At 61.7% G+C, this 22,677-nt stretch overlaps 2 protein-coding genes across 6 annotated transcripts in view; one reads left to right on the top strand and one right to left on the bottom strand.

The window, feature by feature from the left end:
* The window catches only part of PRKCZ (protein kinase C zeta), a 96,524-nt gene extending 85,426 nt beyond the window's left edge, over nucleotides 1-11,098 (top strand). For all 3 annotated transcript variants that reach the window (XM_073797343.1, XM_073797353.1, XM_033844911.2), the window contains 8 exons: nucleotides 3,070-3,156; nucleotides 4,610-4,745; nucleotides 4,917-5,004; nucleotides 5,953-6,072; nucleotides 6,757-6,836; nucleotides 7,226-7,315; nucleotides 10,438-10,553; nucleotides 10,702-11,098. In XM_073797343.1, the coding sequence (XP_073653444.1) occupies nucleotides 3,070-3,156; nucleotides 4,610-4,745; nucleotides 4,917-5,004; nucleotides 5,953-6,072; nucleotides 6,757-6,836; nucleotides 7,226-7,315; nucleotides 10,438-10,553; nucleotides 10,702-10,789 (805 nt within the window). In that variant the 3' untranslated portion in view covers nucleotides 10,790-11,098. The remainder of the gene's footprint in view (nucleotides 1-3,069; nucleotides 3,157-4,609; nucleotides 4,746-4,916; nucleotides 5,005-5,952; nucleotides 6,073-6,756; nucleotides 6,837-7,225; nucleotides 7,316-10,437; nucleotides 10,554-10,701) is intronic.
* FAAP20 (FA core complex associated protein 20) lies at nucleotides 994-22,463 on the bottom strand. 3 transcript variants are annotated; one of them, XM_073797371.1, is made up of 4 exons: nucleotides 18,849-22,463; nucleotides 17,984-18,119; nucleotides 17,611-17,897; nucleotides 994-3,700 (listed from the first exon to the last, which is right to left on the bottom strand). In XM_073797371.1, exons 1-4 carry the CDS (start codon nucleotides 18,959-18,961, stop codon nucleotides 3,658-3,660), a joined length of 579 nt encoding a protein of 192 aa, XP_073653472.1. In that variant the 5' UTR covers nucleotides 18,962-22,463; the 3' UTR covers nucleotides 994-3,657. The 3 variants fall into 3 exon arrangements, with proteins under 3 accessions (XP_073653472.1, XP_073653470.1, XP_019806893.1); XM_073797369.1 differs by lacking the exon at nucleotides 994-3,700 and adding an exon at nucleotides 8,038-14,037 and having other exon boundaries at nucleotides 18,849-22,457; XM_019951334.3 differs by lacking the exons at nucleotides 994-3,700; nucleotides 18,849-22,463 and adding exons at nucleotides 8,038-14,037; nucleotides 18,373-18,512.
* Between the last annotated feature and the right edge of the window lie 214 nt (nucleotides 22,464-22,677).

Genomic DNA, 22,677 nt, shown 5'->3' with positions numbered 1-22,677 from the left:
TTAATATATATATAAATTTGTTTATTTATTTTTGGCTGCATTGGGTCTTCGTTGCTGCACGCGGGCTTTCTCTAGTTGCGGCAAGTGGGGGCTACTCTTCATTGCAGTGCGCGGGCTTCTCATTGCAGTGGCTTCTCTTTTTGCGGAGCACGGGCTCTAGGTGCACAGGCTTCAGTAGTTGTGGCACACAGGCTCAGTAGTTGTGGCACGTGGGCTCAGTAGTTGTGGTGCACGTGGCATGTGGGATCTTACCGGACCAGGGCTTGAACCCATGTCCCCTGAATTGGCAGGCGGATTCTTAACCACTGCACCACCAGGGAAGCCTGGGGCTGGTGTTTTATCCCATGGGGGCTGTGGGGAGGTAGGGGCCTGGCCTGACTCATCCCCGAGCTGAGGAGAGCATCTCCCATGCAGATGGGGCCACGGTCCCCTCTTCCCCTGCCCCCGGCACCCTCAGCCATCGGACAGGCCCCACATCCCAGGTTTTCCTCGGGTGATGGGGGTCAGGCAGGTAGGGCCGGCCTCTGGCCTCTGCTCCTGCCCTGGTCCCAGCCTGTGAGTTGACTGTGGTGTTTACTCCCCTATCTGTCTCCAGCTCTTGATGAATCCTGTTTTGCGAGGTTTTACTATATTTTGCACATTTTGTGAAGTACCGAGGAAACGTAAGCTGCTGTCTCGGCCCCAGGGGTGGCTTCTTTCCCATCCTGGCATCACACACGTGCCAACCCTGCCTGCGCCGTGGCAGAGCCCCGGGCGTGAAGCCCAGAGACGGCCTTCGGCTGCGCTTGGCCATGGACATCGGGGCGTTTTGTCATAGCAGCCAGCTTGTCTGAGTCACACAAAGCCTTGTCATCAGAATGAATCAGCCCCTGGCGGCTCTGGTGGGGTTCTGCGCTAAAGAAATGCTGAAAGTGGTACACCTGAAACTAACACAACATTGTAAATCCAGTGTACTCCTGTAAAAACCAAAAAGGAAAAAGAAAAAGTGCAATGTTGGAAGTAGTATTAAGATTTATTTGTAGAACGAAAAAATTCTTCAGATACACAGTTGCTTTAAGAAAAAAAACCATCCTGCTCTGTTCTTGCAGCTGATCAGTTTCACAAATGAAATAAATTCCTTGATCGGCAAGTTACCTGAGACCCGGGGCCCCAGGTGACAGCCACAGACCAGCTGAACGTGTCCCCGCGTCCACGCGTAGAGATGCGGCTTCTCTTGAAACTGCCTTGACGGTCTTTCCCCCGGATACAGAAGGGAAACTACCATTGCCGCTTCTTCTCTGGGTTCTTAAATGTCCCCTTAAATCTCTTCTGCTCCCTAAGCCGTCCTGCTGGTGTCTGTCTCCAGAACTGGTGTATTTCTTTCTGTCCCTGTGTGGGCGGCCACATCCGTTTCCTGGGGAGCACCCACGTTGGGGTGAACACACCTCCTGGGGCTGCAGGATTCCGGGTCCTGGTGGCAAATACCGTCCTGTGCTTTGATGTCACAGGGTTGTTAGTAAATGGTTTTTTTTAAAACCGTTCGGTCTTAGGCCTCTCCCCAGGGGTCGAGGAGCTGCATAGCACTTCCCTCAGGGTAGCTGCCAGGATCAGACGTGCACACACGTTGGAATAGTGCCCGACGGTCAGCGGGGGCTGTACAGCTGTCGTTTGTCCTTGCTGTTTGTAGCTGGTCGGCAAGCTTTTTCCGTCTCTCACCTCTGTTGTAGTGTGAAAGCGGCCACAGGCAAGATGTGCGTGAGCACAATCTGTCTGTAAAGCGGGTGGACCCGCGTCAGGGCCAGGGTTCCTGGACCCTTTCCGGGAGCATCCTTTGGAGGCGGGGGAGCCGCTTTGCCCCCACAGAGGAGCTGGGTTTTCTCCAGGATGACAGGGAAGGCTCTGGCTACCCACCCAGTGTTCAGGCTTTTGTCTCCATTTCTGCTATTTATGTATTTAGGAGTTGTTTCTAGTCTAAACATGTAATCAGAGAGTTGGAAGGCGATTTGCAGCTTGTTCACTTGCCCCGTGTTAAAGGACGTCATCACTGAATCAGGGATGCAGACAGGCTGGGGGGCTGGCGGGTTTGCTCCCCTCCGTCTGTGCTCCCAACTCCCCAGAAGCGCCCCAGAGGAGCCGTTGACCTAAAAATCCGCGAGCTGCCCTCAGCAGGGTATTTCTGGAAAATCGTGTGGGAATTTAATTTTGAAAATGGAACCTTATTAAATGTGAGAAGGATCTTATCAGAAAAGCAACCACATGGTAAATGGTAAATTTGGAGACTTGAAGGGCCCTGCCTGCATCCGGAGGACGGATCTGTCAATCCCAGGGATCCTCCCGCCGGCAGCCCCGACCCCGCTGCCCCCAACACCCCTCCTGGAGGGCAGCCGGCATCGCTCCCGGTGGCCAGGTCAGCAAGCCTGACCCTCCCCCTTGGGACCTGCTGTTCAGGGAGGGTCCCACCCACTCCTTCCCCTCCTGGCTGCCCAGCCCACTGGCAATCTTGCGGCCTCTGCCTCAGGCCCTCCTGGCCAGCGCACCTGTGCTCTCACCTGGGCACCTCCTCCCCCTTCCGCCTGCCCGTCCGCCCTTCCTGGGGTGCATCCAGACGGCGGCCAGAGGGTCCTTCGCATCACCTGGTTTGTGCATCTGCCCTCTGGCTTCCCCTTGGCCTACAGGGTGGTCCCTCAGCTCTCCGCCCTCCCCCGTGGCCCCTCCCGTCCCCCCACCACCCGGGCTTCTGCTCCCTGGGGAGGCCTTCTGCGGCCACCCAGACACATAGTGCCCTCCCTGCCCCAGTGGGCCTCCGGCCACCAGCCCTGCCTTATTTTTACCTTTTTTAACCAAAGGCAGGCCTGGCACCCCTGGGAGAACAAATAACTGTGTTGGACGCAGCGAGTGGCGAGTTTCTCTCCTGAGTTTTACTGCATTGGGGTCAGAGCTGAGCGGCTCCCCTCTGACCCCAGAGCCGGGCGGGCAGCCCCGGTCACCGCCTTCCCTGGGCCTCTCAGGAGGGTGACCGGCCAGAGAGGGGGACCCCTGGGGGTCCCGGCCGCGCCTGTGACCCTGGCCTCCCCGCCACGTGTCCCACAGGTTGTTCCTGGTCATCGAGTACGTCAACGGGGGCGACCTCATGTTTCACATGCAGAGGCAGAGGAAGCTGCCCGAGGAGCACGCCAGGTGGGTGCAGCCGGGGGCCGGGGGGAGCCTGGGGGGTCAGAGGAGGGAAGTGGATTTGGGGAAGGGGCACAGGGGGTCACTGCCTCCCGCCAGGGGCCAGGCCAGAGCCGGGAGGGTCCTGGGAGTGGCCGACCCCCTGGAGTGCTGCGTGTGCGGTGGCGCCGTGCTTTCCCCTGTTTCTGAAACGGGGTGAACGTCCCGACCATCAGCTTAGCCGCCTGGATGGCAGGGCCGCTCCCCGCCATCTGCACGGATGTACAGCAGGGGCTCGCCTGGAAGAGGAAGACCGTCTCCATTTCTTTCTAAATGACTCTCAGGGACACTGACCCCATCACCGCCGCGCAGCCTTGGCCTCACGGGCGGGTGGGGCGTTTATTTCCACCCCGTACGTAGCTCTTTCCTGTTTTCCATATTTTTCTCTTTTCCTCATTTCCTCACTGGAAAATAATTCCACGCGGCATCATGAGTCACCGTAGATCCTTTCTGGGGGGAGGCGGGTAGTCATTGGAGAAGAGCGAGCCCCACACGCTCATGTCCTCTTTTCCTAATTGTGGTAGAACACACATGAGATAAAGTTACTGTCTCGGTGCATCTATTTGTAAGTTCGCAGCTCAGTGGCGTTAAGCACATTCATGGTGTGTACAACCACCACCACCGTCATCTCCAGAACTTTCTCATCTTCCCAAACCGACGCTCTGGCCCCATGAGACACTCACTCCCCACCCCTCCCCCAGCCCCGGCCGCCACCCTCCTCCTTTCTGTCTCTGTGAATCGCCTCCAGGGGCCTCGTGGAAGCGGGATCACGTAGGATGTGGCCTTTCGTGCCTGGCTTATTTCACTCAGCATCGTGGCCTCAAGGTCCACGCACGCCGGAGCAGGTGTCAGAGTCTCCTCCCTTTTTAGGGCTGAATATTACTGCATTGTGTCAATGGACCACATTTTGTTTATCCATCATCTGACAATGGACACTTGTGTTGCTTCTGTGTTTTAGCCACAGTGAATAGTGCTGCTGTGGACATGGGGGTACAAATGACCATTCGAGTCCCTGTTTTCAGTTCTTTTGGATATATACGCAGAAGCAGTATTGCCGGGTCACATGGCAATTCTATTTTTAATTTTTTTGAGGAGGCTCCGTACTGTTTTCCACGGCAGCTGCACCATTTTACATCCCCACCAGCAGTGCACAAGGCTTCCAGTTTCTGCACATCCTCACCAGCACTTGTTCTTTTCTGTCTGGGGGGTTTGGAGAGTGGCTGTCCTGGTGGGCGCGAGGTGACGTCTCATGGTGGGTTTGGTGTGCGTCTCCCTGACCACGAGGACGCTGCGTGCCTTGTCCTGTCCTGTCGGCCCACGTGCTCTTCAGCGGAGGATACGGGGCGTCTGTGCGCTTGGGCCCCCGTCCCGGTTCCTGGTTGGCTTCTCTCTGCTGATGACGGGTGTCACCCCTCCCCAGGTTCTACGCTGCTGAGATTTGTATCGCGCTCAACTTCCTACACGAGAGAGGGATCATCTATCGGGACCTGAAGCTGGACAACGTCCTCCTCGACGCTGACGGTCACATCAAGCTGACGGACTACGGCATGTGCAAGGTGGGCTCCCGGCCCGCTGCCCCCGCCTGCCTCTGGGGGGTCCCGGGCAACCCAGCGCCCGCTCCGTCTCGTCCTGGCTGCCGGGCTCCGGCCGCCCCCACGTCACCGGTCCTCTGTTGGTTCTCTCGCCGGCGGGCCCCTCCCTCCTGGTAACTGGCTCTATCCCTACAGGAAGGCCTGGGCCCCGGTGACACGACGAGCACTTTCTGCGGGACCCCGAACTACATCGCCCCGGAAATCCTGCGGGGAGAGGAGTACGGTGAGCGTGGGCGGGGCGCTAGGGCGCTGGGCGCAGCGGAGGCGGGGGAGCGCGCCCCAAGCCCTGGGAGTTTCCTCTCCCTGGGGACTCGGCCACGGAGCAGAGAGAGAGGGAGGTGGGCCTGCCTGGGGCCAACCCTGCCGGGGCTCCCCACCAGGGGCTCTGGGGCCGTGGCCCGGCAGCCGGGGCTTCCTAACCAAATGGCACTAAAATGCACACCTTACCTCGTCCCAGCCCCAAGCCACTAACTGGCCTCAGTCCCCAGCTGTTGTCCTGTGTGTCCACCTGGGTGTCCCCTGGCGAGGTCACTGGACAGGATCCCTCTGGTCAAGGAGCCCGAAGGGCTGAGGCGGGTGTCCCGAGTCAGTGGGCGCCGCCCTCTGGAGGGGGTTCCCAGAGCCGCTAGAGCCACGCACAGCCCCCGTGGACACTGGAGCTTGTCACCCCTTCCTTGGGTTCTGCTGTTTTCACATCCCAAACATACCATCGAATATTTCCACACATTTTCCTTGCTGTTAACAGTCGGGGGGCGGGTAGGCAGGGTGGGCAGTTCTCGCACCCTCAGATACCTGGGCACCCAGGAGGCTGATAGGGTTGAAGTCACTTAGTAGCCAGAGAAGGACAGACGGCAGCTGTGGACCAGAGCAGGGAGTCTAGAACCTGGCCCGGGATGGGGACCCCGTGTGTGATGGAGGTGGACAGCTGCAGACCCTGGGAGCAGCTGGCCGTCCGTGGACTGCCTCGATGTGGAGACAGCTCTGCAGCTAGTAAGGGGGAGCCGAGCGTCCCGGGGACAGTGGACAGAGGGGAGGCCAGGCTGCCTGGGAGACGCTGGGGACATGCATCCTCAGCTGTGGTTCAGGAAACGCAAACTGTCATGACTGTCGCCCCGTGACGGGACAGCACAACTGGAGAGGCCCGGCCTGACAGGCCTGCACTCTCTCCCAGGGTTCAGTGTGGACTGGTGGGCGCTGGGCGTCCTGATGTTCGAGATGATGGCTGGCCGCTCCCCCTTCGACATCATCACCGACAACCCCGACATGAACACCGAGGACTACCTTTTCCAAGGTGCGCGGGCCGTGCGTCCAGCTGACTCCACACCCTGCGGGTTTTCCCCTTTCAGAGGTGCAGGTCCCCAGGCTGGTCCCCGCGGCTGCCACAGACTAGGTGGGGCCACCCGTCCACGACCGGCTCTCTGGGAGCAAAGCCCGGGCCGTGGGTGTGGGAACGGCCGTGGCTAGGGGGACACGGCACTCTCACGCCCACAGGAAAGAGAATCTGTCCCGATTTAGCCCAAACTCCCTTCCGCCCATGCCAGGTGTGCACATGAGTCCCGGGCAGCGGCTGTGCTGAGCCACAGTGCTGCCCCCTTCCAGCCACGGCTCCTTGCAATCTGGGCCCCGGGCCAGAACCGACAGCCCCGGCATGCTGGGGCTCAGGGCGAGGCTGTCCCCACGGTGGCCTCTGGCACCCGTGGACGTGGGGACGCAGGGCCAGCTGAGCCACCGTTGGTTCGTATGTGATCGTGAGCACGTGTGACCGTGGGCACTAGGGCCCTTTGCGGCCTCGAGACCCTGCTGGGGTGTAGGACGGGGCCCAGGGCACCACGAGTGCCCCGAACCGCCTGCTCAGGAGGGTTCCCAGTGCCCTGCAGGCCGCCGGCTCCCTGGCTGCTGGGCAGAGCTGACATGGCGGGCGGGGCCGGGCACGGAGAGGGGGCTGGCTCTCACCTCCCGGTCCGGGTCGTTGCAGTCATCCTGGAGAAGCCCATCCGGATCCCCCGGTTCCTCTCGGTCAAGGCCTCCCACGTGTTGAAAGGATTTTTAAACAAGGTACGCTTGTGGCCCCCGTGGCGGCCGAGCCAGCCGTGGCTGCGGCCCTTCCTCTGTTGCTGGGGCCACGGCTCCACCAGCTGGTTGGCATTTTTAGTGTCGGGCGTGGGTGTGGCTCTCTGCGTCCTTCCTTGGTCCTACGGATGCTTGTTCACGCTTGACAAAATGTAACGACGAGGAACGATGCCAAAGAGGAACTTCCCGGAGGAGCTTAACCTGCCGGCAGGAAGCGTTTCCAATGAAGGGAACGTCTGGCCTTCGCCTGGGTGCTGGGCCGGCGGGGGGGGGGGGGGTCCCGGGGAGGGCAGGCCCGTTCCCCTGCTGGGCACGGGAATCAGGGGCCGCCTTGCTCTGTGCTGACTTGTCCTCATTTGAACTCTGACCCCCAGGACCCTAAGGAGAGGCTCGGCTGCCGGCCGCAGACTGGATTTTCCGACATCAAGTCTCACGCTTTCTTCCGTAGTATAGACTGGGACCTGGTAAAGCAGCGCGGAATCTGATACCGCCCCCCGCCCCGTGCGGTGGGCGGCCCTCGAGGGGGGTGCGATGGGTGGAGATGGGCGGGGAGCCATCTGGAAACTCCTGAAGAACAAGGAGGGGGCCTGGCGAGCCCCTGGGGGCGGGGGCTGCTTCTTGAAGGTCCTGGGAACAGCCTTGCCTGGGCGCCCATGCCATGCTGGGGGGTCCCGTGGCGGGGTGCCCGGTCTGTGACCGCTGCCATCCGCCTGAGTTGATTCAGCTCCCGGATGTTTCCGCTTGGCTGGCTAGCTAGTTCCAATAGGACATCCCGGTGCACCGTGGCCCCTCCCCCCTGCAGTGGACCTTGACCCACCCAGGCCTCAGGGACTCAACCTCCAGGGCCTGGACCTTCTCCCACCCCCACTGCAGCCACCTGGGTCTGAGCCACCCTCATCCGGGCTGGTCCCCGGCTTCGCGCGTGGCCCCTAGCAGCAACGGCCTCCTCTTCTGGGCCTTCGTGATCCCCTCGACGCCCGACATACCAGGTCCGCTCCTGTCTTTGCACAGCTGTGCCCCTCCCCGACCTCCACCGCTCCCTCACCTCTTTCAGGCCATCTCCTCAGAACCGGAGCCGCCACCCCTCACCCCCGTCCTCTGCCAGCCTCCTCTTTCCCATAACACCGCAGGGCTAAGTGGTGGGATGCACAGGACATCACTCGGGTGGCACCGTTCTCGTCCACTGTTTGTTTTTGTTTTTTTTATTTGGTTGCGATGGGTCTTAGTTGTGGGGGTAGGCTCCTTAGTTGTGGCTTGCCAGATCCTTAGTTGCAGCTCGTGGGGTCCTTAGTTGTGGCATGCGAACTCTTAGTTGCGGCATGAGTGTGGGATCTAGTTCTCTGACCAGAGATCAAACCTGGGCCCCCTGCACTGGGAGGGCGGAGTTTTATCAACAGCACCAGCAGGGAAGTCCCTCGTCCACTGCTTTTGACTGAGGGAAGAGGAGGTGACATTGTGTATGGGATACTCCGGGGGGCTTTGCCACGGACTGAGGCAGCCTTGGCCCCCAGAGCAGGGGCAGGGGTGGGGCTGGGCTCAGAGGACCCCAGGCCAGCACCCAGCTGTGCTTGCCTCGTACTCTTTCTGACTCTTGCTGTTTAAATGTTTCTAAAGCAGCCTGAGACCTGAGGGAGGGAAAATCGTGTAAGAAATGCCCCCTTTTTTCACTTTTTACCAGAATGTATTTCATACATACAGAAGAATACGGAAACTTGCTCATGAGAGGAAGTCAGGGAAGAAGGGAAGGCCTTGTGTCCCCGTAACAGTGCCCAGGGCGTGGCCCAACCCTACCAGCTGCCGGGGCCTTGTGACTGCAGTGTGTGCACGGGTGTGCAGACACACGCACGCACACGAACACTGGTGACCCCGCTCTGCCTGCGGGTCGGCCCGTTCCCTCTGCTCCTGCATCCCCTGGGTGACAGACACAGGCGTTCCTCTGCCGGGGCTCTGGCAGGTGCGCTGGCCTCAGCCCTGACACCTGGGCATTACTGGGAAGGATTCGTCTGTTTCTGTGGCATCCTCATTTCATGCACCAACTTCGCCAGCAGAACCTGCGTTCATCCTTCCCAAGTCCCCAGACTTATGGAACATGTTTCAGCATTCCAGGCCCAGTTTGTTTCTCTTGCTATAACTGGAGTTCCTGATGGCTCTGGGTCCCACAGTGCAAAGAGCCGGTGTGAGCTGAGCTGGGCTGGGGGCTTATTTTTGACTCAGCTGTCGCTCGCTCCCCACACGGGGCCTTGGGACAGTTCCACATCTTGGACGGGGTCCCACGGAGGCCCCACCCAGGTGGAGGTTTCCAGGCTCAGCACTCACGCAGACCCTCCAAGGGAAGGGGGCAGCCCGTCCCGAAAGGCTTGGGGCATCCTCTTCCTGAGTCAAGCTGCTCTGGGCCTTGAGAGCTGAGGGCTCCGGGCTGCAGGGCTGGCTGCTGGCTCACACGTGGCTGGTGTGGGTGGGCGCAGACCCCGCGGGGCAGGACCTTACCTCTCACTTACGACTCGATCTGTGTTCTTAGGAGTGCGCCTGGCCCAGCACAGGTGCGCAGCGCACACCTGGGTGGGTTATGTCACCGAGTGTGTGAACGTGGGGGCCGCTCCATCCTCGCCGTCCTCCGTCCTCACTGTGAGCGGCGTGGCGCTGAGTTGCTCTGCCGCAGAGCGCGACTCACTCTCTCTAGGCATGAGCATGTCTCATCCTCCTAAATGTCGAGTAGGAAGCAGAGTCTGGGTCCTGAGACGCCCCATTTCCCACCTGACAAGCGTTTTACTGCCTTGCATCCCATTGGGATTAGAAATACATAGAGGGCTTCCCTGGTGGCACAGTGGTTAAGAATCCGCCTGCCAATCCAGGGGACACAGGTTCGAGCCCTGGTCCAGGAAGATCCCACAAGCCGCGGAGCAACTAAGCCCGTGCGCCAACAGCTACTGAGCCTGAGCTCTAGAGCCCGTGAGCCATGACCACTGAGCCCACGTGCCACAACTACTGAAGCCCGTGCTCCGCAGCAAGAGAAGCCACCGCAATGAGAAGCCCGCGCACTGCAACGAGGAGTAGCCCCCGCCCGCCACAACTAGAGAAAGCCCTTGCAAGGCAATGAAGACCCAATGCAGCCAAAAATAAATTTACATATAAAAAGAAAACCATAGAAATGGCCACTTAAGGCTTTTCTGGGAGAAGGGGTTCCAGTGTGGGCGTCCCTGCCAGGTCCCAGCTCCTTTATGACCTGGGTTCCCAGATTAAGAAAGGAAGAAACTTCCCCAAACTAGCCTCCTTTGGTTTAAGTGGTGGGGCTGCCGAGGGGGGCGCAAACCCCAGATGGCGTGGGATCCCGCGTGGGTGGCCGGACCTTGCACTCCATCCCAGGTACATCCCGCACGGCCTGCGCTGCCAGCATTTTTCAGCTCAAGTAGGGTTTTTATGACTGGAAAATTTTCCTGCTGGACTTTAAGAGAAAAACAATCGGTCTTTAAACATGAGGCATATTTAAAGGCGGTCTCTTCTGTTCGATTCCGTGGTTTATGTTTGTGCAAACTCCAAGCGGGCGCTGAGCCGGCGCGCGTGGGTCTGACCGCGTGTCTTCTTGCAGCTGGGGAAGAAGCAGGCCCTGCCGCCCTTCCAGCCGCAGATAACGGACGACTACGGCCTGGACAACTTCGACACGCAGTTCACCAGCGAGCCGGTGCAGCTGACCCCGGACGACGAGTAAGACCTGCCAGACGGGCGGGGCGTCCTGAGCGGCGGGGGCGTGGCCGTGGGCGGGTCTCGCGTGGGGGGGCGGGGGCGGGGCATCCCGAGCTGCGGGCCGGGGTCTCTCGCGGCCCGTCGAGCCTGCCCTGTCCGGTACCCACAGGGACGTCCTCAAGAGGATCGACCAGTCGGAGTTTGAAGGGTTTGAATACACCCACCCGCTGCTCCTGTCCGCCGAGGAGTCCGCGTGAGGCGCCGCGTTCTCGTCGTGGACGCGGGCAGCCGGTGCGGGCCTGTCCCCGACCACCGCGCATGCATGCATGCCGGGCTGGGTGCTGGCGGCCCGGGCAGAACAGCCCCTCCATGCGGCCCGCGGCCGCCTGCACCAGAGGAACTTGCTTCTTGGGCCTGCGCCGCGGAGGCCGCGGTGCCCGTGTCCGAGGGAGGAAGTGTCCCCGACTTCGAAGGTGCACACTTTCCACAGAAACAGAACTGACCTGCTCCGCCGGGAGAGTTAGCCTGTAACGTCCTGAGGAATAAAGTGTCCCGATGATGTTGAAGCTTCCCTCTGATGCCTTTTTTTCGCGGGTGGCACCCGCCCAGCGTCGCAGGCACAGCCCCACCCGGAGGAGGCGCGGGCCGGGGACGGGAGTGTAAGTGCCTGCGGGGACCCACTGCAATGGAGCATTTTTACAAATTCGGAACATTTTCTAAATCCTGGTAAGTTCCTGTTGTTAATATTTAACAAGTATTTTCATACCGAGCACGTCAGTAGCCCCTGTGGTCTGACGCCCAGGTCCCCCCTTCACCAGGTGGGCACCGCTGGTCCCGACCCAGGCATTAGACTGACCAGGAAAATTGGATCATAGAGGTTCTAAAACACGGCTCACCAAAGCACCCGTAGACCAAAAAACAAAAAAAATCTGAAAACTAAATCCGCACAAAATATATTTCTGGAAACACTAAGCAGTGCCTATGTGACGTCTTGTGTTACGTATCAGATTTTGGGAAAATATTTTTATCAGAAATAATGATGCTCAGAATTAGAAATTTTAAAAGATATATGTATGATGGGTCCTAAGCCTTAAAGTGAAACAGTAAATCTGGAATACCCTCACACACGCATCTCTGGGCACGGCTCACCCCCACTTCCCATAATCTGCAAAGGGGGCGCGTGTCACTCGGCCACCCTCGTAAGTGAAAAGCCAAACCCGAGGTTTTCTAGAACGAGGTAGATCGTGGGTTTGCAAGTCCCTGACATGTCAGGTGTGGCTCAGGGACAGGCAGAGTGTTGGGGGGGGGGCGGGCAGGGGCCTTGCCCGCCCTCGGGGACAGCAGTCCCCGGATGTCCCACATCGCCACACACCCCTAGGCCTTGCTTCTCTCCATGTGTCTGCGGCCTCGGGCAGATCACGGTAATTAAAGGATAACAGAGAAGCCGCGGCCTCACCGGCCTCACCGTGACCCTCCGCAGACACGCCAGCCTCCCCAGGCCCCTGACCCCGGTGGCAGAGCAGTGTCCATGGAACGTGTAGGCTTGTCCCAACCAGCACCCCAGTTGGGACCAGGACCCACCTCCAGAGACGGAAATGAGGGACCACGGACCAGAGTCAGAGCTGCCTGGGCCTGAGGGGCGTGGCAGCCCCGCGGTGACGTCGTCCTGGAGCCACGCGTGAGGGCTGCGAGGTCGCCTGGGCGGGGGAGACCCCGCTTGCCCAGGACAGGGTCACGGACGGCCTCAGGAGCCCCCTTCCTCCCAACAGGGGTCGCGTGCTGCATCGGGTATGGTGACGTCTTTGCTCAGACAGCACAGGGGCCACGGATCTGTTCAAACTTAAGGCATTTATATCAAGGTTGCGGTGCTGCCAAACAGCTTCCCGGTCACCAGTGCGGGTGCTCGTGTCCAAGACGTGTGCGTGACCTGTGCTCCTGGGGAGGGGAGATTTTGTGCACAGTCACTTGTTTTTATAAATTGAAGGTGAAGGGTGTGCTGAGGCGGGGTTTGGAAACAAATCATTAACATTTTCCAGCGGCTCCAGTCACAATACGGTGTCCTTTTGATACGGTTCTTGGAAACTGGGGCCGTCAGAACTGTAAAGAGGTAACCGCGTCCCTGTGGTTCGTACAGTGAATGGCGGCGCACGTGGCCATGGCTTTCCTCCTGCAGAGGGGGTGCCCACCGAGGCCACACCCGCTCGTGTCTTGCACATTATTAAAGACGTTAATGACAGTGCGTGCTGTTGTCGTTTTCATTAGAAGTAGGCGTCTCCAGGAGCAAAGGCTCCTGAAGCCATTTTTGAAAAACAGAGTTTATTTTTCAGAGCAGTTTTAGGTTCGCAGCAAGAGTGAGGGTACGGTACAGAGTTCCCACGTGCCCCCCCGCCCCGCTGCCGCCTCCGTCTCCCAGCATCCCCGTAGGGGGTGCATTTGCTACCAGGGAAGAACCTGCTCTGCTGCATCACCCGGGAGCAGTACATTCTGTGGGTTTGGACCCAGGCTCGATACACGTATTGCGTAACCACCCTTGTAGTTCAGAGTATTTTCCTGCCCTAAACTCCTCTGTGCTCTGCCTATCTATGCCCGCTCCCCACCAACCCCTGGGGACCACTGGTCTTTTCACCGTCTCCATGGCTTTTGCCTGTCCCAGAAGGTCCTAGAGTTGGAACCACACGTGTAGCCTTTTCACGTTGGCGCCTTTCACTGAGAAGTGTGCACTGACGCTTCCTGTGTCTTTTCATGGCTCGTCTGAAGCCCTTTCTGAAAGGAAAATACCAGCTTCTGGGGGTTAACCCTAGGCTTCCACATCCTACCCCCTCCCTCCCGCCGGTGCTGCAGCCGCTGTGGCTGTGCTGGAGACGAGGCTCTTCCAGAACCTGTGGGCCAACAGCGCCGGAAGGAAAACTACCCACACCCGCTCCCTGGCCCTGCTTCCCGTGGGCACTGAGAGCACGAACGAGACACAGCTCACACAAGAGGCCGGCAGGCGGGCCTGTCCCTCCCCGTGAATTCCCGACTTGAGGGGAGCTGCTCTGAACCCCTGCGGGTGGTGACAGGCACCAGTGACAGTGCCTTCCTTGCTGGCAGTAACCTACAGCTGCAGAAGGAGCAGGTTCACCCGGGGGTTAAAACACGGTCGTGAAACGTGAGCCAGTCGGAGGTGAGCAAAGCGTCCGTTCTGCCAACTTGGGTACAAACACCCGAACCGCTGGTGACACCGTCTGTCACCTGCCTGGGCTGCTCTGTCCACTTCAGTCACCACGCTGCTCAGCATCACCCCAAAAGGAAAAAGGACCCAATGTTCTGGCCTCAACACAGACGCGGGACGTGAACGCCTCACGCTGACGCGCTCTAATACACAGCTTTGGGGGACGCAGGGCGGAGGGGCGGTGGCCCAGCCGGTGGAGGGGGAGCCGTGGGCCGGGCTGCTCACCACACCACGTCGTCCGTGCTCTCCGCCAGGCACTGGGCCAGGTGGCTCTCAATGTCCAGCTGGGTCAGCCTGCGAGGAGAGGAGAGGGTCACGGGCAGGGAGGGCGCCCGGCCAGAGCACGCGACACCCGCTTCACGCCCTTCCTAGGTGCTCACCACGCACCAAAGAGTAGCTGGAGAGAAACCGGGGACGGTGCCCTCGGCTGGCAGAACCAAGGAGGCGGCCCCCCCAACCAGAAAGGGCCTTTCCAAACCCTGCTCCTGGGTCCAAGGTCCCCAGGGCGCCCAGAAGGCTTGTTGGATGCCCGTTCCCAGGCTCACCTGGCACCTGCGTCTGAGACTGAGGGGAACCCTGTGTCAGAAAGTCCCAAGTAAAGGGCGTGGGCAAGACACGGGGCCCCCCAGGTGGAGGGCGGGGTCCCCACCCCCCATGGCAGGGGCTCTGTCTCATCAGTCAGACAAGCCCACAGGTGTGTCCGCACCAACAAATGCCCATGCGTCCCTTCCCTCCTTCCCTCCGAAGTTTTCCTTTGAAAACTACCCGCTTGGCAACCAGAAAAGAAAAGGCGTGAGCGCTGGTGACTAGGAGGGCGGTCACTACGAAGGTGGGCGTGCGCCTCAGACCTGAGAATGTGTCTCCTTCACTCAGGGACTCGGCCCCTCTGGGGAAGAGGACTTAGTGGGGCTCCAAGGCCCGCGGGTCAGCCCCTCGGCATTGGGTGGGGGAGGGGAGAGTGGGCGCCGGTCACAGCGGGCGCCTCCCATCCCTGACCTCGTCTGATGCCATCAAGGAGGAGAGGCCGGGAATGACCGTCCCCCATGTGCTGGTGGCCCGTGTACGGTCAGCTTGCAGCCACGGTGCCCAGAGGGCGGCAGAGCCAGGCGTTCGGCAGACCAAGCTGGTCACCTGGCCAGAGCAGACAGGCCCTTCCCTGCACCACTACGTCCCGGCGTCCAGCCTGAAATGACCTCCTTTCACCGCGTGGCTCGGCGAGCCCGAGGGCCACGGCCTCTCCCCTGATGCACGCCCACGGCGGCCTCTGCTGCTCGCGGGAGCCCCTGCCAGTCCGGGTGGCCTTCTGCTCCCTCCTGGGGATTTGAGGCCCCCGGTCAGTGCCTCCTCGAGTCCCTAGAGGCCCCTCAGCCCGTCCTGGGAAGCAGCCCCTCCACGTGTCTTCTCCGAGGCCACCAGAAGACCCTAAGATCTGGACCGGGTCACCTCGTCCGGGGGCTGCCCGGCACTGTCCCTCGGTGGGGACACAGTCTGGGATTCCCTCACACACCCCAACAGGAGCCTCGTGGCGGGTCCACTTTGCACACTGAGCTTCTGCCTCTGTCTCCCACTCGTGCCCGGTGCGTGGACGGGAGGCCCAGCACAGGAAGGGGCTCTGCTCCGACCCTCCAGGGGCCTCGGAGCGCGTGAGACCCCACGGGCTGGCCTGGGTCTCATCACGCGGACACGGTGCCCATCTGGTTTCCCGTCCTCACGTCAGGTGGCGGGTGAGAGCCAATCTCCGGAACCAGCCCCGAGCTCACGGACCCCGAGGGGCTTTCACACACACGTGGTACATGACGGCCCTCAGGTCAGAGAAGAATCTCAGAGAACAAACGGTTCTGAGTGACCCGGAAAGCGCGAGGCTCCAAGAAAGACAAGCACCGTCTCACTGCCCGTGGCGCCCAGGCCGCCCGCACCTCCCGCGGCCCAGCAGCCCATCCCTCTGCTCCGAGGGGCGGCAGGGCTTCCATCTCTGCCCCAAAACAGTCCCCAGAATCACTGAAAGCAAGTGTGGCACAGTCCCATTTCTGTCCCCTAATGGCCTGACCTGTCCCCTTGCCCCAGGGGTGGAGGGGCTCGGGGTGTGGCCCGGCAAGGGCCCACTCTCTCCTTCTTAATCAGAGGGAAGAACGTGCTAGAAGCATTCCAGACACGCGGAGGCCTGGACCCAACCGCACTGACACCTACTCTGCAATCCCGAGGCATTCTGCCCAGCCTCAGTCTAACTGCTTAAAGAGCTCAAACTAGAACTTTCTTTCTAACATATCTGGGAGTTCTTTTTTAGACTGTGTAGAAAAACAAGTAATCCAAGAACAAAAGCCACCCCTAGACCGGGACGGAGGGGCTGGGCCGCACGTCTGCTGCCAAGAAGACGTTCTTTCAACGGGAACGAATCAAGAGGACTTCGTATTTTAAAAAGCGTTCATGGCTTCATCAGGACTCGTAGGCAGGGTTGGGGGGACGACTTCCCTGGTGGCGCAGTGGTTAAGAATCCTCTTTCCAATGCTGGGGACACGGGTTCGAGCCCTGGTCGGGGAACTACGATCCCACATGCTGCAGGGCAACTAAGCCCGCGCGCCGCAACAAAAAATCCCATGTGCTGCAACTAAGACCCAATGCACCAAAAATAAACAAATGTTTAAAAAAAAAAAAAATTGGTGAGAGAGCTGGTGTTTGCAGCCCACAACTGTCCTGAAGCATCAGTACAGGCAAGAGACATGTTCGGTGAGACACTGGGTCTGGGAAAAATTTTCCAGCGCTACGAGGAGCACGGGCATCTCAGCGCGGCTGCCACACCCACTGCACCCCCCCCCCGCCCCCGCCATGCCAGACCTGTGCCGGCTGGGGGGCCTCGCCCACAGGCCCCCCTGGGGACAGCCACCTCCTCACCCCTCGCCCTCACTCTCCCCACCCCAAGCCGTCCAGGCCCCCAAAAGCTTGGCTCCAGTGAAGTGTCGCCACTGGAGGAGCCTGGATGTTTCACTGCAGACCTGTGCAGTTCTGTGCCACACGTTTTGATCACTGGTTTGATGACTTTTGTCTGTCATCAGCTGCTAGTTCTATAAGCCACTCCCTTCACCCCCCAGGGCTGCTTTTACTTCTGGAAAACCAAAGACAAGGCACGTAACTGAACCCACTCTCCAGGCCACGGGACACGCAGAGCACGTCCAGCTACCGAAACCGGCCGTCCACTCCCTTCATCCGACCAAACTCCTTCCCGCCGTCCTGACCCCCATGACCCCCCACACACACCTGTGTCCTCGGCTTTGTGACATGTGGCCCACAAGCTGGGCAATTAGGACTTCTTAGCAAAGTCCAATTCCACCACCCTTATTTTTAAAAAGGTATAAAAGTATACATTAGACTTTTAAAAAGAGATAAGTATCTCTAGACACAGAAATGAAATCTTGTTTTTAAAACTGGCAATCCACCCGCGGGGGAAGGTGCCCGAGGGGCTGTAACAGAAAACTGCTCAGTGACCCACAGCCTGGACTGGCTCTGGAGGCAGTCCACCCGGGGATGCCAGTCACTTCCCGGTTCCCGGATGTCAGGGTGGACCCGGTTGGAGCCAGAGCCTCCCTGCCCTCATGCTGCAGAGTCTCAGAGGCCCCGTCCAGGAGGCTGCAGGCTGTCAGCAGGGCCCCAGGCCGGTGGACCAGGAAGTAGACCCCCAGACCTGCACCCCTGTGCCCTCTGGCTCATCAGCACCGTCTCTGTGCTTTGCCCACTTTTTCTGCGTGAAATTATAACTTTAGAATGCCAAAGTCGCGCTCAGTTACCCTAGCTTTCTGAAACTGCCTGTGGTTTCCAGAGAAAGAGCCACCGGGTGGCAGCAGAGGGGAGGGAAGGCCCAGGGGGGCCACTCACCTGGGGGCGAAGACGGCCTGGCACATGGGGCAGCTCTGCAGTGTCGGCAACCCCTCTACGGACGGCTGCTCCTCAGCGCTGGAGGTCCCGCGGGGCTCGGGCGCGGGGTGTCGTTGGGGGGACCAGGCGGAGGACCCCGTGCGCCCCAGGGCCTCGCGGAGCACCCGGTCGCAGTCGCTTGGGTCCCCGCCTCGCCGCGGGGCCGGCGGGAAGGGCGTCCAGGAGAAGGTCTCGGTTCCCACGATGAAGCTTTCCGGGGGCGCGCGCTCAGGGCTGCGCCTGGGCTCCTACAAGACGGGGTCGTCGGACCGCGCCCGCCCCGCCCCGCCCCAGCCCGAGACCCGGGGCCACGCGGGGACCACTGCACACGCACCTGGCCGGGGAAAGCGGGCAGCGGCGGCGGCTCGCCGTCCACGTTCAGCTCCGCACACGCGGCGCGCAGCAGCTCAGCCCACGGCCGCGCACACTCGCCGCCGTCCGGAGGGGAACCGGGGGGCTTGCTCGGGGACCTGGGGCGACGGGGCGGTGAGAACTCAGCCGGCGGGGAGGGCACAGGAGAGAGGACTCAGCGGGGGGGACAGGTGTGCAGCTCGGCGTGGGGAGGTGAGAATTCCGCAGGTGGGGGTCGGGTGGGAAGAGCTGGGGGGGCGGACAGGTCCGAGGTGGGCTCGGGGAAGCACGTGGGGACGTGACACCCGGCCACTGCTCGGCCGGGGACACTAGCCTCCCCATTCTCCCTGCTGCCCCCAGCCCCGGCCTCACCGGACCCCCGAGGGTGGCCTCCGGCGGCTCAGTCTCAGCCTCGACCTCTTCGCCGCCTCCATCCGCCCGGAGCCAGCGCGTCCGGCGGAAATGAGCGGCCCGCGCGCCGGACCCCGCCCCCAGCACAGACCCCGCCCCCGGCACAGACCCCGCCCCGGGCACTCCCGGCTCGCCAGGGCGGAACCCAACCCAGAACCCCCTAGTCAATCCCCGCACGGCCAGACGTGAGCTGTGGACCCCAACTCCCACCCCCACGTGGGCGCTTGACCCGACCCTGGGGACCCCACGACCTGCTCCGCAGGCCATGAGGTGACCTCCCCTTTGTGGCACTATCGGAGGGTGGTATCCTGACCCCAACCTTTGGGGAGACGGAGGCCAGGGTTCCTCCGTCCACCGCGGAGGCGGCACTGAGGTCGGGAGGCTGCCTTGCCCTGAGGGAGTCATTTTCCAGCTGAGCCGGCGGATGCCGCCCTCACCCCTCAGGCCTGGGGTCTGCAGCGGCTTCTAGGAGGAGGAACTGCGCGGGAAGTCCTGGCGTCCCCACCCGCCGCTTCCAGGCCTCATCTAGCTCTGCCACCTCCCTTTGCATCGGCAGCCCTGAGCCTGGGCGTCCAGCTCTGACGACCCGGGCGATCCGTCCCCGTTTCCTTACAAAAGGGAGGAGCTTAGTTCCCTTAATTAAGAAATAGAGGGACTTCCCTGGTGGTCCAACGGTTAAGACTCCGCGCTCCCAATGCGGGGTGGGGGTGGGGTGGGGTGGGGCCTGGGTTCGATCCCTGGTCAGGGACCTAGAGCCCGTGTGCCGCAACTAAGACCCGGTGCAGCCAAATAAGTAAATAAATAAAAAGCAATGTGAGACGACCAAGTGCAGCGCCCGAGTCCTGGGCCAGGGGCGGGGGCCTGGAGGTGGAGGGCCTTTGAGGGGGCTTCTGTGACACCCCGGGCGCCAGGCATTCTCGTCCAGTGACCTTGCAATCCACCACGTGGTGGCAGCAGACGCCCAGGCACCCTCGGCCACTCCTGTCGGTGCAGAGTTTGTGCCCTGGGGGCCCCAGGATGGGACTGAGGTGTGCAGGACGAGCCGGGTGGTGGTGGGGTTCCCAGACACGGCACCACTGGCTCTGGCTTCAGCTTCCGCTGCTTCAGAGCCTCTCCTGGAACTGTCACCGCGCCTCTGAGCGCCAGCCGTGGGGACTTCCAGGAGGAACGCAGGCAGACCGGGGCCCCAGCAGGCCTCGACGGCCGGCGCGTGCCCCACTGTCGGGCCGTTCTGGGAAGCCGCATGGGGACATCTGTGTGAGCAGCTGCTCCTCCCCCGCAGGGCTCTGGGAACTGAGCCCTGGGGTCTTCAGCGTCCTGGCCTCTGCCTGTACAGACCTCACACAGCCGACGCCCCAGCCCGAGGCAGGAGCAGGGAGGGTCTCAGGTGCCCCGAGGAGGTGCAGGCCCCGGTGGCTGTCAGAGCCTGGCTGAGCCTGGCTCTGGCCTTCAGCACAGCGGGTGGGGGGCACTCATGCTCCTTTGGCCTTAACCACTCCAAAGGGCCTCATTTACCCTGGGCTGCTGGGGGGTGCATGGGATCTAGACCCCAGGCCAGGCAGAACAGAGGCCCTCGGGATCCATGCTCTGGGGATGGCAGAGCCAGAGCGACATGTCAAAGCTGTCTCCTGGGGGCTTCTCCTCTCTGGTTTCATCCGGCTGCTGGGGATTAACTCCCCCATCGCCACTGAGACCTACAGCCGGGGACACTTCCACCGAGAACAGAGCCGGGGTGACCCGTATGCCTGCTCGCGGCAGGTGCCGGCACCCGGCAGGAGCCCCGTCCCCTTGGCTGCCGCTTTCCCGACAGCTGCCCGCCGCCTGCCCAGCCCGCACGAGGACCTTCTGGAGGTGGACGGGGACCCACCTTGCCCCAGCTGTCCTGGCATTATCAGCAAGTTGCGGTGGCGGGGGGGGGGGGGGGGGGGGGGGGGGAGGTGGGGCTGGAGGAAGTTTAAAAGTTGAACATGATTAAAAGGCTCCCGTTTTCTGAGCCACCTGCTGCAGTGACAGGCCGCGGGCTTGGCTGGAGAAGCATTTCTGATCGGGACGGAGGCTGGCACCGCGGGACAAGATTTTTACAAGCCAAGTTTATGTTTACAGAGAATATTTCACGTTCTGGAGGAGGCAGCCCTCCAGCGAAGCAGAAAGGGCGCCAGTGGGCAGGGGTGGCGGCCCCACCAGCTGTGAGGCCACCTCCCCCCACGCTCTCTGGCTTTGTCCACGATGGCGCGCCAGGTACGCCCTCCCCTCCCAGAATCAGGGTAACATCTGTGGCCAGCTGGTCGGGGGCCCAGCCCTCCCCAGCACCTTCTGATACCTGTGGGCTCCTGGTGTCCTTAGAGCCAGGGTGACTGTGCTCTGTCCTCCCCCCCAACGGAGCGGAGTTTGCCGCTGACTGACTGGCGCTGATGCCTCTACTCCACGGTGGGCCGGCCGGGCGAGACCTGTCAGCTGGACCCCGGCCCAGGGCCGGCTGGCGAGGTCTGAGCCCCACTGGCTTCCCCACGCCCTCCTTTGGGACCAGCTCTGCCATCGGGGCAGCCAAGACGGCACAGGCGGGCAGGGCAGGGCCTGAGGCCGGCGGGCACGACCAGCCCCAGAGAGCACCGCAGCCTCCAATTTCCAAGTGGAACAGGGCGCCGGGGGCACGTGCTCCGTGTGGGTGCCCTGTCGGTGCCCACGCCAGCCAGGATGGCCTCAAGGGCTGGGCCCGCCCCCTTCCTGAAGCCCGGCCTCCTGACGCGGCCACACCTGCTGGCCTGTGGGTGCCAAGAGGGCAAGGCTGCCTGGAGCCGGGCAGTGCATTCGCGGGCACGCAACGCGCCGGACAGACGGGCGGGATTGAAACAGCTGCCCGGGAAACATCGCAGGGTCCGTCGGGCAGCAGAGCGCGCGCAGGGCCCACTCACCGGTGTGGGAGTTAGGGCACCCTTGGCCTCCTCAGGGACCCTCGTCACGGCTGCAGAGGGGTGGGCGTCCATGGTTGGGACCTGCCACGGTCAGCAGGCTAAAGCCAAGGGCCAGCTCGGCCTCCAGCCTCCACTTTAAGAGCCTGAAAGTCACGGGGCAGCCGGGGACCCTTCCACCGAGAACAGAGCCGGGGTGAGCCGGTGTGGCAGAGACAGCAGCCTGCGGCCGAGCACCCATCCTGGCCACCACCTCTCCCTGGACAGCCACCTTCTCCCAGCATGCATAGCGAACCTTGTCACTCCCTCAAGGTCCCCACTGTTCCCGACCCACCCCCCTCCTCTGCTGCTGCCCTGCGTGCAGCAACACCGGCTCTGCCTGTCCCCATGTCTCCACTCCTGCCAACCCTTGGGCTCTCCTCTGGGGCCCCCTCCGCAGAGAAGCCCTCTGGACTCTCCCTGCCCCTGTCGCCTGCCTGGGTTTCCCTGCCGTCCCCGCCCCCTCAGTGGGACTTGTAGGGCTAGGGTACTGTGTGCCTTCCTGGGTAGGCGAGCCTGCACTCTGCCCCCACGGTGTCCCCGGAGCCTCGGGGGTGCCGGAATCCGAGGATGAGTGGGGCCGGCGAGAGGGCGCCATGTCAGCTCTCCTGTGGGGAACGGAAGTCCAGCAGGGACCAAGCTTTGAGGGTACTGGGCGGCTGAACAGTGTCCCCGGGGAACCTGTGAGTGTGACGTTGTTTGGAAATAGGGTCTTTGCAGCTAGAATCAAGTTAAGATGATGCCGTACTAGGTCAGGGTGGGCCCTGAATCCAGCATCACCAGTGTCCGCACAAGAAGAGGGGTGTTTGGACACAGCCACACAGGACAAGCCACGTGACTGCAGAGGCAGCGATTGGAGGGATGTGGCCACGAGCCCTGGAGCACCTGGAACCCCAGGAGGCCAGAAGAGGCAGGAAGGAGTCTCCCCGGCACCTCCAGAGGGCACGGGGCCCTACGACACCTTGAGTGTGGAGTCCTGGCCTCCAGACTGTGAGAGAGTGGATCCCGTTGTTTGAAGCCCCAGGTGGGTCATTTGTGCAGTAGCCACAGGACACTGACACAGAGACTCGGGCCTCTCCAAGCTGTCGGCACCATGTGCAGCTGGAAGACTGCCCCTCCCCTCCCCCTCCCCTCCCCTTCCCCCTCCCCTCCCCTCCCCCTCCCTCCCCTCCCCTCCCCTCCCCTCCCCTCCCCCTCCCTCTCCCTTCTCCTCCTCCTCCCCTCCCCTCCCCTCCTCCTCCTCCCTTCCTCCCTCCCCCTCCCCTCCCCTCCCCTCCCCCCTCCCCTCCCCTCCCCTCCCCCCCCCTCTCCCTCCCCT

This window comes from Tursiops truncatus, chromosome 1, assembly GCF_011762595.2.
Source record: "Tursiops truncatus isolate mTurTru1 chromosome 1, mTurTru1.mat.Y, whole genome shotgun sequence".
NCBI classification, from domain to species: domain Eukaryota; kingdom Metazoa; phylum Chordata; class Mammalia; order Artiodactyla; family Delphinidae; genus Tursiops; species Tursiops truncatus.
This window is presented reverse-complemented; position numbering and strand designations above follow the sequence as displayed.

What these genes read in the sequence shown, in the direction of transcription:
- FAAP20 (XM_073797369.1), bottom strand. Translation starts at nt 18,961, where the DNA reads ATGCAAAGGGAGGTGGCAGAGCTAGATGAGGCCTGGAAGCGGCGGGTG. An exon ending in TGCCCGCTTTCCCCGGCCAG is followed by an intron (nt 17,898 to 17,983) that starts GTGCGTGTGCAG and finishes CCCGTCTTGTAG; the next exon opens with GAGCCCAGGCGCAGCCCTGA. An exon ending in CAGGCCGTCTTCGCCCCCAG is followed by an intron (nt 14,038 to 17,610) that starts GTGAGTGGCCCC and finishes CTCTCCTCGCAG; the next exon opens with GCTGACCCAGCTGGACATTG.